The sequence below is a fragment of the Triticum dicoccoides genome, chromosome 6A (genome assembly GCF_002162155.2).
Source record: "Triticum dicoccoides isolate Atlit2015 ecotype Zavitan chromosome 6A, WEW_v2.0, whole genome shotgun sequence".
Classification (NCBI taxonomy): Eukaryota; Viridiplantae; Streptophyta; class Magnoliopsida; order Poales; family Poaceae; genus Triticum; species Triticum dicoccoides.
In genome coordinates this window covers 599,301,994-599,317,873 of record NC_041390.1, presented here as the reverse complement: position 1 = coordinate 599,317,873, position 15,880 = coordinate 599,301,994, and the positions used below count along the sequence as shown (strand labels likewise).

The following is a 15,880-nucleotide window of genomic DNA, read 5'->3' as shown; positions in this document are numbered from 1 at the left end:
AACAACGCGTCTCACCGACCAGTGGCCCCGGACCACCCCCGTCCCCACCAGCCAGCCTCAGGCACGTGACTGCGCGGGCAGGCCTCCGCGTGCGCGTAGCGGGCTGCAGGCGCCGTCCAGGTAGAGGATGACGCATGCTACAAGGGGAGCGGGCGCGTCCCGATCGGACGGCTGCGAACGCAACCGCGGCCGATATATACCTCGCCCCGCGCCCCACTCCAATGGCGTCCGCCGCATCCACCTCCGCCTCCGCCGCCGTCGCCGTCGCCTCCCGCCTGCTCCTGCGCCGCGCGCCGCACCTGCTGCGCCGCCTCCCCCGCGCGCGCCCCGCGGCCTCGTCGTCTCATCCGTCGTCGTCGTGGTTCGGCGCCGCCGCCGCTCTCCGACGCCCGCTCGGGCACCGCGCCAGGATGGGCCACACCTCCGCCGCGGCGTCAGCTGTCCCCGCGCTCGGGCTCACCAAGGCCAACGCCGTCGAGCTCCCCCAGGTGCGTGCCTGCTGCTTCCCTGTTTTTGTGCGAGCGAGTTGGATCAGGATGCTTGCTTCAGTAGACAGTGGTAGGACTGCGGAAGTAGTCCTTTCAGTTGCCGCGAGTCGATTGATCTAGTCTCGACTTTAGTTAGTGCAAACACTGACGAGCTGCTAGATCGAGATCGAGTTAGTGCGCCCCCATGGAAAATCAATCGGACGCTGACGACGCTTACATCAGTAGTAGGACTAGGAGTATGCCGCGAATTCATTGATCTAGACTTCCTCTTTTTAGTTGATAAACACTGATGAACTGCTAGATCGGGATCAGCTTAGTCTTCTCCCATGGAAAATCTCGTGCCCGTTTAGATTTTAGTATCTGCTCCGGCGATGTAGAGTAACTGCTTTCACTCCCAGTGAGCTCAACTGTGTATCTTCCATGTCCTGTAGGTTGCTTTCACCGGCAAGGACATTGAATTCTCTGACTGGAAGGGCGACATCCTCGCCGTCGCGGTCACGGAGAAGGATCTGTACAAAGGCTCAGACTCCAAATTTGAGAATGCTGTGCTGAAGAAGCTCGACGCCCAGCTCAGTGGTCTCCTGTCTGAGGCCTCAGCCGAGGAGGATTTCACCGGGAAGGCCGGGCAGTCGGTGGTTCTCCGCCTCTCTGGGCAGGGCTTCAAGAGGGTGGCTCTGGTTGGCCTCGGCCAGAGTGCCCCATCCACCGCCGCGGCTTGCCGGGGTATCGGTGAGTCCGTTGCATCGGTTGCCAAGTCTGCTCAGGCTAGCAGCGTTGCTATTGTCCTTGCATCCCCAGCTGGGATCCAGGAAGGGTTCAAGCTCAACGCTGCCGCGGCAATCGCTTCTGGTACTGCAATGCTCTTGTGCATATTTTCTTTTCTTTCATTACGATAGTTATCAAAGGTTTTGACTTGACGCTGGATGGTCTCTATCTATTTGAATTCCAGGAACCGTGCTTGGCTTGCATGAGGACAGCAGATTCAAGGCTGAGTCGAAGAAGGTGCATCTTAAACAAGTAGATCTTATTGGACTGGGTTCTGGTTCAGAGCTGGACCAGAAACTTAAGTATGTGAATGATCTTTCCTCGGGCGTGATTTTCGGGAAAGAGCTTGTCAACGCACCTGCAAATGTCCTTACCCCTGGTCAGTAACTCTTCAGTCAATCACAGACTTCATAGATACCGTTACGATGTTTGGTTTATCATTACAATCCTGACATGCTGTCCTTTCAGCTGTACTTGCGGAGGAGGCATCAAAGATTGCTTCTGAATACAGTGATGTATTCACTGCCACAATATTAGATGTAGAGAAATGCCAGGAGCTAAAGATGGGCTCCTACTTGGGAGTTGCTGCAGCTTCTGCAAATCCTCCTCACTTCATCCACTTGTGCTACAAACCCGTTGGCGGCAATGTCAAGAGAAAGCTGGCTATTGTTGGGAAGGGTCTAACTTTTGACAGGTTTGTACAGCTCTGCATATTTTATGGGTTATTACAGTACTGGGTTAATATTTCATCTTCAATATGCCTTCTCATGCTGGTAGAATGCAGTGATATTAATAATTGATGACTGTTATATCTGAACACACGATTCACCAATTTATCTGCAGTGGAGGCTACAACATTAAGACTGGACCAGGCTGCAGTATTGAACTGATGAAGTTTGACATGGGAGGTTCCGCAGCAGTATTTGGTGCAGCAAAAGCTTTGGCCCAAATCAAGCCTCCTGGAGTAGAGGTACTTCAGTTTTCAGTTACTTGCATCAGCAACCTTTTTGTTAATTTTATTCGTATTTGCTAATGATTTCCTTCCTCACAGGTTCACTTTATTGTTGCTGCCTGTGAGAATATGATTAGTGGCACAGGAATGAGACCTGGTGACATTTTGACTGCCTCTAACGGGAAGACAATTGAGGTATGTTTCTTCTGATCATCCTAAAATACAAGAATATGCGTGGTGCATGGAGCATTGTGTGATGCCTATCCTTGTTTTCATGGTCCAGTTTGCCCACTGGTTTTCATTCAACACTGTATTCATTTGCACATTATTATGTTCCTGTAGGTAAATAACACTGACGCTGAAGGGAGGCTTACGCTTGCTGATGCTTTGGTCTATGCTTGTAATCAAGGTGTTGACAAGGTAATGAATTGCTTCTCCGGGCATCATATTCTGTTCATACAGATTTAGCTGCTTTGATGATTGCTGTAGAAAACTTTAAGCGGAATATCAATCGGACATTGTTGTTGTAGTTGTAATGCTGATATGTTGAAAAAGCTGTACTGCTCATAAAACTCATATCCTTGTTCAACATCGTGGGACACTACTTTATTTGCTTGGTCTACTTAGAGAAGCCTTATTCCGTTTTAGTGTGCCATATAAAGATTCATGCATTGCACAACAGACATAAACAATCAATTATGCTTATCATATCTGTTGGAAGATGATTTTAGACTAGAGAAGTGTTGTTCATTAGTTTGCTTTCAGCTTTTTACCCAGTTGCCTTGCGACTTACTGTAATTATGACATGCAGATTATTGATCTGGCAACACTAACTGGTGCCTGTGTTGTTGCACTTGGGCCTAGCATTGCTGGTAAGCTCAAACTAATATTGTCTTCTCAGCCTACTTCAGTTTTTCTGTGCTTTCCTAGATGGAAATAGTGGAGTATTCCGCAGTCTTGCATACTAATGGACATGTCTCTTCAGGAATCTTCACACCAAGTGATGAACTAGCCCAGGAAGTCACCGCTGCATCTGAGTTATCGGGGGAGAAGTTCTGGAGATTGCCCATGGAGGAAAGCTACTGGGAACAGATGAAGTCTGGTGTGGCCGACATGGTCAACACCGGTGGCCGACAGGGCGGCTCAATCACCGCTGCCCTGTTCCTTAAACAGGTATAGCATCTCTTTGGCATTCTCGGTCCTTTAAAAACAGTCGAGCTCACAAGTAATAAACCAAAGCATCCACATTTGTGAATTGAAAAAGAGAGTTGCCACAGAACTAGGTTCAGTCTTCCTCTGGCAGACCTGACAGAACTCTAATATGCTTGTCTTGCAGTTTGTCGACGAGAAGGTTCAGTGGATGCACATCGACATGGCGGGGCCGGTGTGGAACGACAAGAAGCGTGCCGCCACAGGATTCGGCGTGTCCACCTTGGTGGAGTGGGTCCTCAAGAACTCATCATCATCCTGAATGAACATCCCCCCTGATTTCCATTGGTTCTGATACTACGTCGGAAGGAAGCAACCCGAGTGGTGTTCAACATCATCTGTACCAGGGAAAATGAATGGATTTTATTTGCTTTTGGCTGGCGTATGGACTATGGAATGGAGCGATATAATAAGGAAGGGTTTCATGGAGGAAAATAAAACAGAATGTCGTTGAACACTTCCCTTGAAAGATTAAATGGTGTTTCATCGTTTTCATGTTGTGCCTGTGATTTGGCCCGTGTTGTTGAATTCTGTCATGTCGTGCAATGCGATCCTGGCCTGAGTGTCGCCTCTCTGAATTGCTTGTTCGTATGCTATGCGATTGGTGCTTTTAAGCAGTCACTGCTGAGAAGAACCTGGGTAGATTTGTTGGCCGATGGCAGAAGTTTTCGCCAGAACCAGAGGTTTTGGCTCGGTTGTCTCTGGTGTTGGCGTTGTGTTGATCTTGCTGCGTTTACCTCCTCGAGTTGGGAAACCTCTGAGCTCTAACTCGTTCTTGATCAATGGTCGTTGTGCCATAGAAATTGCTCCTCATGTGGTTGCTAGAGTCAGTGTTCGTGTTGCCACAAGAAGGATAGATACTTGCAGACAAATGGGTCTTGCAGGTAGACCCTCGATGCTCTTTTGGTCTGATATATACTGTAGAAATTTGAGTTACCTTTTCGCACAGATTTCCTCACCCTTTTTCCTTTGCGCTGGATCTGGATGACAATGCTTTTTTTTTTGCAAGAGTTTGTATGCATGCAAGTACTTTTTAGTCTCTCCATCGCCCCATCTTTTTTTTTTGCAAGAGTTTGTATGCAAGCTCACCATGAACTTACAGTGAAGATTAAGGTATTCGCATGGTTGCGTATTAGTGACCCTTTAAATACAACAGATGGGCTACTGAAGTGACACTCGCATGTTAATGATGATCAACATTCAACACCATTGTGTCCTTTGTCCGAATCATGAATATGAAGACAGGGATTATCTATTCTTCATGTGTTACTCTTAGCAAGCATTCACAACTAGGAAGAATAATTAAGACAAAAGTATAACCATAGCTTTAAGATTCAGGGTCCCTATTCAACCCTCATGCCAGAACTCATAAATTTGGGGTTTGGTATTATGTCACTCCGTCATCCACTCCTAGTATTATTTTTATTTGAAATGACAGTTATCCTATATTCATTAAGAAGAAAAGAGTTGCTCAGTTAATTGAAAAAAACCGAGCGAAAACCAGGTTGCCCAGTTCATTATGGAGAACCAGGCGAAAATCATCACAACCACTGGGCGGCACACATATGAAACCTTACGCACACCACTACAAAGAGGGTCTTGCCGAGACAGCACGCAGGCGTCATCGTCATCACTCCTCCCCTAGACGCATCATTGCCATCCCTAAACCCCGAGCAAACAACTCCAACTTCGCCGTAGACGACCTTCAGCTCAACCCACACTGAAGAGGCCGTGTGGAGATGCATGAAGGTCCGCGCCAAACCTAGCCACCGGTGACCAGACAACACAACTCCGACTCTAAAGGAGAACCATGAAGGAGAACTAGGCACAGCTGGCGTCGCAGAAGATCATTGACCGGACCACCTGCTGTTTGTCATCTTATACCACCGGGGCCCCGCCACCGTAGCTTCGACTTCAGAGCAACAAACCAGCCGAGACGATCCTGCAGACACGTCGGAGAAGAGACAACTATCACAACCATAGCCACGTCTCTCCTAGTATTATTATAACACAATGCTTTAGGCCAATATAGGTGAAGTGACATGCAGTTGATGTGTCGCACATCACCAGAAAATTACACCACAACATATAATCAAACATCAATCTTTAGAGTATATTCATCTGACCATCAATAACAAATTTTCTCTCCCTTGTCATCAATAATATTATGGAGCTACTCAAAACACATCATAGTGAAGATAATTTGTGGGATATGAATATGATGAACAATCTGAACATATAAATCATTCACCAATAAAAGACAAAGCATCAACAACTAGACATAATAAACACTAGTAAATGATCACGGTAATAGATTTATAATAATTACTCATAGGTGGTCATGGAGATGGAGATCAGGCTGCTGTCGTAGATGGAGATGGTGATGATGAAGCGGATAAAATTGATCACAATGATTCCTTGGTGTTGAGGATGACGACGACTTTATAAGATTTTTACCTTGCCGTGGGGGAACCAAATGCAATCTATAAGATTTTTACCTTGCCGTGGGGGAACCAAATGCCATGTTTTATTTTTCTTTAGTGCCACATATTCTTCCATCATTGCTTTTCTCCATCTTTCATCTCCGACTGCCTCATCCAGAGTCCTTGGTTCAGCTTGTTCATCTGTAGAGCAAACTAGGCCATATTTACTCATATGTTTGTAATTAAGAGGTTGAGTTACACCTTTTTGCAGCCGTGTGAGGCGCCGCGATCCCACCACAGAATCAGCCGGCGCAGAAAATCCCGAATCATGCACAGGAGTTGCTGGTGCAGGCGATCCCGAGATAGATCCGCTCGGCACCCGCGCCGGATCTTCTGTGGCTCCAGCGTGCAACAGAGAAGCTGTTTCTGCCGCAGAGGATCCTGGGTGGCCAGCCAGCTCATCATGGGCACATGATTGCGCGGGGCCACGCGAATCAGCACCGAGACCCGCACCCACCTGACTGGATGGCTCAGCGCTGGGCCCCACGTTGGTCGGCTGCACCTGGGCGCGCCGCTTGTAGCAGCGCGGTTCGACAGGAAACCGCGGGCTGCCCGAGCCATTAGGACGTCGCCACGTGGAGCCTGGCGATTGGAGCGGGGCCGACGGAGGACTGCCGCCACCCGAGAGCTGGCGCGTGGCGTGCGCGGAGCCGCGGGAGCCCGCGCGGGCGGCAGGTTCTGCTGCTGTCGGGTCTGACGCGTCTGCAGGCGCTGATCCCGGCGCAGATCTACTGCCCTGCTGCTGATCCGGCGACGATCCCAAGGAGGATCTGCTCCCCAATTCTGGACACAGCAAATATGGCACTTGGAGGCCAATTTCTTCATGATTCTGCTCAATTTCTTCATCATTTTTCTCACTGTTTGTTCCTGCGGCATCACAAGAGGACTCATTGACACCATTAGGAGGGTTAGTCAGCATTGAATCATCACAAGTATTTCCCCCTTGATCAAGGCCGAGGAGATGGGATGGCAGGAGGAGGATTTCTTGGCGAAGCAAGGCACCGGCGTTGGGATGTAGGTCAGCAAAGGGAAACTTTGTTTCGTCAAAAACAACATCACGTGATATATAGACGCGCCCGGTGGATACATCTAGGCATTTTACACCTTTGTGTTGAGCGCTATACCCGATAAAAACACATTGTTTTGAGCGAAACATAAGTTTGCGTTGATTATATGGACGAAGATTTGGCCAACATGCACAGCCAAAAACACGAAGTGTTGTGTAATCAGGTTTAGTGTGGAGTAGCCGTTCTATGGGAGTTTCATTATTAATAACACGACTAGGAAGCATGTTAATGATGTGAACGGCTGTGAGGAAAGCTTCATCCCAGAATTTGAGAGGCATGGAGGCGCCAGCTAAAAGAGCTAAACCGACCTCAACAATGTGCCGGTGCTTGTGTTCGGCAGACCCGTTTTGTTGGTGAGCGTGGGGGCATGACACATGGTGAGAGATGCCAAGAGTTTGAAAGAAGGAATTTAATTTCTCATATTCTCCACCCCAGTCTGATTGGACAGCAAGTATCTTGCAGTCAAACTGGCGTTCAACGAGTGCTTGAAAGTTTTTAAAGACGTGAAAGACATCGGATCGTTTCTTGAGAAGATAAATCCAAGAAAACTTACTATAGTCATCAGTGAAGCTCACATAGTATGTATGTCTACCAACTGAGGTGGGGGCAGGACCCCACACATCGGAAAAGATTAATTGCAATGGTTTGATAGAAACACTCGTAGAAATAGGATAAGGTAGCTGATGACTCTTAGCTCGTTGACAAGAATCACAAATAGTTTCAATATTGCGCTCACCAACAAACGGGAGCTTATTCTTTCTAAGCAATTTTTCATCTAAAGAAAAAGAAGCATGTCCTAAACGATCATGCCATTGTGTGGATGAAAGCTTGATAGCACCACAAGCTTGTTTATTCAGTCTCCTAAGCTCCTGAATCAACGGATAGAGTCCACGAACACATCTACCTCGGTAGAGGATGCTCTTCGTCGCCTGATCCTTGATCAAAAAGAAATAAGGGTGAAATTCAAGGAAAACATGATTATCAAGGGCAATTCTATGGACAGAAAGGAGACTCTTGTCGGCGTTGGGAACATGCAAAAATTTTCTAAGATGGATTTTACGAGAAGGGGTACTAAAACTTGAATGACCAATGTGACGGATCTCCATACCTTCACCACTAGCTGTGTGGATTTGGTCCTTGCCGCGGTATTTCTCCTTCATGGTCACCTTCTCGAGCTCGTTGGTGATGTGGTTGGTGGCGCCGCTGTCGACGTACCAGTTGGTGTCGATGCCGTAGGAGCCATCCGCAGCCACCGCCACCTTGTCATCATCTTGAGAGGAGTCGTCATCCTCTTCATAGCGGTACCAACAATCTTTTGCTGTGTGCCCCAACTTGCCACAGATCTGGCAACGAGGAGCATCAGGACGTGCGCGAGGATTGTCGCCGCTGCGGCGAGTTCGGTTGTTGGAGGAAGAATGCTCGCCGCTAGTGCGGGAGTTGGGGCCGCCGCCGTTGCCGCCGCCACTGGACCTCCCCCTGCCACGGGAGAAGCCGCCGCGCCGAGAGGAGCCACCACGACCGTGAGAGGCCGAGTTCGCGGAGGATTTGAAACCGCCGCCGCTGGGCCCGTGGAAGTGCACCATCCTCTGATCAAAGTTGGAGAGCATAGCGAACAGCTCGTCGAGGGTGACAGGGGTCACACGAGCGTCTAGAGCAGAGATCAGAGGCTGATAGTCAGCATCGAGCCCGTGGATGATGTAGGAGATGAGCTCGTCGTCGAGGATCGCCTTGCCCGCCGCGGCCAGCTCGTCGGCGTAGCCACGCATGGTGGCGAAGTAGGAGGCGACGGAGAGGTTGCCCTTCTGCGCATTGATGAGAGAGGTGCGAATATTGTTGATGCGACTCACCGATTGCGACGAGTACATGCCGGCGAGCGTCGTCCAGAGCGCGCCCGCGGTGGTGACCGTGGTCACCGTGAGGAGCACCTCCTTTGTGAGGTTGCCCAGCAGGTAGCCAAGGACCTGCTGGTCCTCCCGGACCCAGATTGGGTGGAGAGGGTTGGGCATTGAAGTCTGCTTGCCTTCCTTGTCGGTGGTGACGAGCAGCTTTGCCGGCTCCGGCTGGGTGCCGTCGACGTAGCCGAAGACCCCGGCGCCACGCAGTTGGGGAATCATTTGCGTGCGCCACAACACGTAGTTCATGCGGGATAGCTTCTCGGTGACCTGGCCATTGAGACTAGCCGGGAGGGAAGCATCGGAGGAGGAAGACATGGTAGCTTTGGCACAGATGGATTTTGATAGCTAGATGAGTTGAAGAAGAGGGGCTCTGATTACCATGTGCGAGCGGTCAAACGTCTTACCCTTCTAGGGGTGACATGTTCATGTTATATAGGAGGGAGCCAAAACCCTAGATGGCTTTACATGATGCGGTTACAAGAGATAAGAGAGAATCAAGATACAACTTGAGAGAGAAGAAAAGGAGGAGATAGTTACAGGAATATCTCATACAAACTACCTCCTAGCTATATCTCTATATCTCAACAATATACCAACCGCACAGGTGTTTAACAGTTGTATGTTTTTTGTATTAAAAGGTGGACCATTTTCATTAATTTCCTTTCCATGTTGTGAACACAACATAGATGACGTCATAGTTATGCTTTTGCTTATCCGACAATAAATCTGAAAAGGTTTTGTCTGAGTGCAACTTCAAGCATAGCCTCCAAATTATACTACCAAACACCATGTAGGAGGTCTGACTATTCAGAAGTTCTTCATATTTTGCATGGTACTCCAATCATAGCTCCCAAATCACTATTCTATTTTCCTCCATTTCTCATTTATATTATACGCAAGCTATATTCGTAAACCACATTCTACCACAATATTTCCAAAATACATATTGTGCTGCAATCGGCATATAGTTTGACAATATTTCAAATGCTCAAAGTTCATTAATTCAAATTCAGATTCAAAACAAAAAGCATGCATGGTAGTCATCAAACATAGACATGCCAAACAGTTTAAAGGCATTCAAGGGAAACTATGATGCGCCATTGCATTGCCACATATTTGCCCCTAAATAATCTCGAAGTTGTGAATAAATCTTCATCTCGCAAATATAGCGGTGCATCTCAAGAAACGCCTCAACTAGGAACATGCGGTTTGAGGCGCAATGCTTTTGTGAGAAACATATGCAATTGTAGCTTCCTCCTTTGACATTCCAATCAATTCCAGGTACAAGATTGATGATTGCAATACTAGTTGTGGCTCTGTGGATATTGATCCGCGGATTTCAGTGATGTACAAAGACGCTGCTGGACTTGTGGGTACTGATGGCCCAAAGAAGGAGATTGTCAGTTTGTTAACAGTCACCGAGAAGAAGCTCAAGGTGGTATCCATCGTGGGATTTGGAGGACTGGGTAAAACTACCCTTGCTAATCAGGTGTATGATGATCTCGAAGGGCAATTTGACTGTAAGGCATTTATTCCTGTCTCTCAAAAACCAGACATGCCACGGCTTCTCAACAACCTAAGATTAAAGCTTGGGATAAATGAATCCTCTGGTATTTGTGAGGTGCAAGACATCATCGATCAACTTAGAGAACACCTTGCAAACAAGAGGTATAGTTATTTCGTATAGTTACATCTTTACTTCTACAAGCATTGCTGCATTTCTGCAGGATAGTTTTGAGTAACTAGATTTAAATTTACACCCTATGTTTCCAAACGTATTTTGGGCTGGTTGTCCACACATGACTTTACTATGAATGTTTTTTTACAACGAAAGACAAATCATTATAAAATCATCAGAATTGGAAAGTGTGTTTTAACACTGATCCAACAGTATCATTTGGTTGTAACATTACTCGCATAATATTAGATTAATTCGCTATCAAAGAATTTGAGAAGTCAAAATGTAGCTGACATACAAAGAAACCAAGGAGAAGTGCAAGAATGCCTTACAGTCAAGTTGCCCTCCAAGATCACGAGCCAACCGATGGGTCATTTATACAGAACTAAAGTTTAGAACACTAGCTCGTTGACAGTTTATACATGAAACTAGATCAGTTTGCAGAATTCATCAATGCCATAGAGAATTATATTGTTCCATCCCCTAGGTCATTTGTCCTGGATCTACATGTTAATGATACCAGATTAGCACGCGGAAGGGAAATTTTAATTGCGAGTTCCCTTCCATTTCGAACATGATACTTAATTAGTGTGCAGAATTATAATTCGCAGATTCAAATGATCATTGGTTTGTTCATTATTGTAGTCATTTAAACGTGATATTAGACAGCTATGCAAAATCAAAGTCTGAATCGTGGACCGCTCGCCTGCCACTGTACTGAACTTGTAGGTTCTTCATAAAAACTATTTCGTATAAACAAAGTTGTCAACATGATGAAGTAGGTCGCTTGTACGTAACCTTAGACAAATATGTCGAGTTTCTAGATCAGCAAATGCTTATATTAGACCTGTAGGAAGACTTACAGTCCAAGAGTAGCATTTTCATGTGGTGTTAAATTAGGAATATGCCAGTGACTGCAAATTAAGAAATACAATGTATACCATATTGACCACTCTCAGTAATGAATGTGTCATCATACAGCAGCAAAACAATTGTTATGGAAAATTGGCAATGATCTGTTTTGATGAAAAAAAGTAAAACCTGCTATTTTGAAAGTCAAATTTTAACATGCCATGCAAGCTGTTACTGTTATTCTGGCTTGAATATTACACAAAAATGTATAACTTATCCATAAGAATGGCATTTGCACGCATTTACACAAATATATCTAACTTATCCATAATGGGTTATTTGTTTTTTATTGATGCTTTAACCTGCAATATTTTTATATGCCTCCTAATGCAATTTATAACACCATATTCAACAGGTATTTTATTGTAGTCGATGACTTGTGGGATGAAGAAGCATGGGACATGATAAGATGTGCCTTTCCAGAAAATGGTAACGGGAGTAGAGTAATAGTAACCACCCGAGTGAAAGCCGTTGCAATCATGAGCACGTCTACAAAATGAAGCACCTCAGCTCTGAAGATTCGAGAAAGTTATTCACGAGCAGAGTATTTGGGTCTGAGAACAAATGTCCAGCTAATTTTGAGGAAGTTTCAAATGAAATTCTGAAGAAGTGTGGCGGATTGCCACTTGCAATCATTACTATAGCTAGCCTATTGGCTTCCCGTCGAGAAAGATCAAGGAATGATTGGGAGAACATACAGAATTCTCTAGGTGCCCAGTTTGCCATAAACCCCACACTGAAAGGGATGAGGAGTATATTAAACCTCAGCTATATGAATCTTCCTCTTCATCTCCGCACTTGTTTCCTTTACCTTGCTATGTATCCAGAGGACTATGTGATTGAGAGGGATGATCTAGTCCGAAAATGGATAGCCGAAGGCTTTATCAGTAATTTGCATGGACCAAATTTGGAGGATGTTGGGATAAGTTATTTCAATGAGCTAGTCAATAGAAGCTTGATTCAGCGTGTAATGACCTACAAGGGAGTTTACTGCAAAGTACATGATATGATGCTAGATTTGATCCTAAGCAAGTGTGCAGAAGACAATTTTAATAGTGTGGCATATACTTCTGAAGACATGACAAGACTGCGTGACTGCACGTACAAGATCCATCGGTTATCCCTGATCTCATGTGTTGATAGAACAACAAGTGAAACAATATCATGGACAGTTTTGGATAGCATATCACAAGTTCGGTCATTGGTATGGTTCGGAGCTTGCAAGTCCATACCTCATCTTTCTCAGTTAAAGTATATCTGTGTGTTATCTTTTGAAGATCGATCTTTAATTAGGACACGTCTGGACCTCACTGCAATCAGCCAAATGTTTCAACTGAGGTATTTAAAGGTTTCAATTTATTACTATGCAATGCTTCCCACTGAAATTCGGGGGCTTGTGCATTTGGATACGTTGGATGTACCATGTGGAAGCATCCCGTCAGACATAGAGCACTTGCCGCGCTTGTCTAATCTGACAATGGGTTTGTATGAGGGGATAGGGCTACCTGAAAGGATCGGCATCATGGAATCACTTCGCACACTCGATGGTTTCAAATTGGAGAGGAGTTCGCTGGAGGCTCTTGAGGGCCTTGGTAAGCTGACTAATCTGAGGAATCTGAAGCTTCATACCTGGGATGATGATGAGTGCAATCTGCTGGAGAAGGCGAAGTTTGATGCTTTCGCCTCTTCTATTTGTAAGCTACGCAACCTCAAATATCTCCAGATCAAAGGCAATCATGATGATAAGGACGACATTTTAGGCTCAGTTTCAGATCCTCCAGCCCTTATCGAGGAAATGTACCTTATCAGCTGGAAGATCTTGAGGGTTCCTAAATAGATCGGTGATGTCAATTGCCTGCATAGCCTGGAATTATCTGTTAGGGGGACGAAAACTGATGAGATTACTATTCTTGGAGGACTGCCATCCCTCGTCTACCTCAAGCTTAGAGTTGTGACATGCCCTAAAGAAGAGGCTGTTATCGTCAGCAAGGGATTATTCCCAGTTCTGGAGCGCCTTACATTCATCTCTGACGAGGGTGTTTTAGCATATCTTGATTTCGAGGCAGGAGCTATGCCCAAGCTACGAGACCTCATTCTGCAAGTCAACCAACCACTGTGGGGTGGACCTACACCAGCCGGCATGTTGCACCTCTTAGACCTCCAGCAAATCAGTTTTACTGCATGCGGCAACCACAAGGAATCTGTTGAACAAGTGAAGCTCGACATCCAGTCTGCGTTTAGGAACGCCCTGCAGATGCACCCAAGCCCTCCTTCCTTGGATATTAACTGTTACTCCCGCAAATGAGTGAAACATGAATGGACCACGTGCACTGAGTAATCTGTCTCTGGACGGCCTCTACTGTAACTTTCATCATTTCCTCTGCTATATGTTGTACTTCTTTTTCGATCATTTCTCTGGTGTTTAATTCCTTGAGTGTTGTTACCATGGGTATATATGAAACCTCAACCATTCATTCATGTTTTCCACATGTTCCTGTGTATCCAGAAAACCATGTGATTAATGCGGCATTATTTGGTTTGAGAAATGGCCGGAAAAACGGTTAGTTTATTATTCCCTCTGTCCCAAAATATAAGAACGTTTTTTAACACTACACTAGTGTAAAAAATGTTCTTATATTATGGGACGGAGGGAGTACACAAGCTATAGTACTTTGCATAGACAACCTTAAAACTGGTCTTTGAAAAGCCCCAAGTTAATTTTGATTCTGATTATTTTTCAAATCTTAGTTTCTGGTTTTTCTGTCTTTCGCTTGTGCTAAAGCAGTAAAGCTAACAAGATGCATGGTTACTGATCGCTGCACACTGATGTCTGCGCTTACCTCGTCAATAAGATGTCTGCACTTGCCTCGTTACTCAGTTGCAGCATGGATCTCCTGCACATCCCAGCACCAACAAGGATGAGATAAAAATGTCGAGCGATCGAGCTGTTGAGTGACGAGTAGCGATGAAACTTTAGTACTGATTACTTGAGGCCTAGTATCTAGCGTCTTCCATGAGTGCTCTCTGTTGGCTGACTAACTGAATTAGCAATTGAGATACATACATGACCATCAGGCTCTCAACGCAAAACCAGGGGAAGCCATTGGAAAAGCAGAGGGCATTGCGGCCGTTGCAACTGCTCTTCGGGCGGTGAATGCAGGTTTGCAGAAGATCGAGAGTGTTGGCCAGGCCAGGTCAAGATTGAAGTGGTGGCGTGTTTCTGAGTACGGCTCACTCTAAGGCAAAAAATTATGGCTCACTTAGCTGTCGGCGAGACCGTCGATGTTGCCGCCCTCACCGTCCATAATGTTTGTTCCCGACGTTGGACACCCGCTGGCTGCGCTCGTACGCGTGCATGTGACCGTCGACGATGAGGTCGACCCTGGCGCCGACGGCCCACTGCTCAAACTCCGCGCGCATCGGCAGGTAGTGGAAGCTGTAGCTGAGCTACAGTAGCTCTTGTATCACGGCGAGTGAATGAACATGATGATCCATGGAGTCAGTTCCCGGATCGGCCGTCGGCGTGCCTCCTGCAGCCACATCCACTGTGGCGTGTAATTGCCGTACGCCGAGTAGGATGCCACAAATACAGTGTGCGGTCTTGCTACTATTTTCCTTTCAAAATAGAGGACAAAGGCCTCGTCTATTCATTACAAAAAAAAAATACATACAGCAACTTTTAGCACAGTGATCATATGTGTTGGATTGATAATAACCACGCGCATACCGATTTCCGTTAAAAAAGGTTGATCCATCCAAGTCGCCAATCACTGACGATTTCCACAACTCATTGTAGCGCCGCCTCCGGCCGTCCCCGGTCCCCGCCGATGACGCCATGGACATCGCATCGACCCTGCATCTCATTCCCTTGGTTTGGAGGTGGATCTCACTACTTCCTTGTCTGTCGCGCCTCTTGCTCCTCCATGGGCCTCAAGGGCAGGCCACCACTGCCTAACTTGTATGTACTACCACCGATGTCGTCAACTTAGGGCGATGGCCTCCCCCGCAAGCGCCGCAACGCCCCACAACGAAGAAACATAGGTAGAAGACGGCGGCGCCCCACATCCGCCTCCTCCATCCTTCATCTCGGTGGAGGGCGAAACTCAGGCGCCTACCCAGCCGGACGCACTCGAAGATTTACTGATGAGGTTATGAAAAACATCCACCATTGTCTTTTGTTTCGATTGGTTTGATTGAATGCAATGTGACCGTGTAAGAATGCTTGTGTTTAACGATGATTTCACGCATTTCGGAGTATCGGTGGCAGATAACGAGTCATTCCTAGATAGTATGATGCGCGATTTTTTTGCGACTAATGATGTCAATCTTGATGGCCCAATGGTGTGGCACTTTGAACAATAAGATGTCGAGGGCAAAGATACCAAATTGGATCAATCCCAGCCCTCTAGTTGTCAAGGAAGAAGAAATTTG

General features: G+C 46.4%; 1 protein-coding gene and 1 pseudogene across 1 annotated transcript; both read left to right on the top strand.

Moving 5' to 3' along the window:
* Positions 1–206: 206 nt before the first annotated feature.
* LOC119318298 (leucine aminopeptidase 2, chloroplastic-like) lies at positions 207–3,912 on the top strand. Its single transcript, XM_037592825.1, has 10 exons — positions 207–488; positions 920–1,337; positions 1,438–1,632; positions 1,722–1,947; positions 2,097–2,223; positions 2,305–2,400; positions 2,548–2,625; positions 3,017–3,077; positions 3,191–3,378; positions 3,542–3,912. Exons 1-10 carry the CDS (start codon positions 222–224, stop codon positions 3,674–3,676), a joined length of 1,791 nt encoding a protein of 596 aa, XP_037448722.1. The 5' UTR covers positions 207–221; the 3' UTR covers positions 3,677–3,912.
* An 8,033-nt stretch (positions 3,913–11,945) lies between these two features.
* Positions 11,946–13,941, top strand: LOC119316070 (annotated as a pseudogene).
* The last annotated feature ends 1,939 nt before the right edge of the window (positions 13,942–15,880 follow it).

Coding starts and splice junctions, on each gene's coding strand:
- LOC119318298 (XM_037592825.1), top strand. CDS start 222: ATGGCGTCCGCCGCATCCACCTCCGCCTCCGCCGCCGTCGCCGTCGCC. Junction 1,338..1,437: donor TGCCGCGGCAATCGCTTCTG/GTACTGCAATGC, acceptor TTTGAATTCCAG/GAACCGTGCTTGGCTTGCAT. Junction 1,633..1,721: donor TGCAAATGTCCTTACCCCTG/GTCAGTAACTCT, acceptor CTGTCCTTTCAG/CTGTACTTGCGGAGGAGGCA.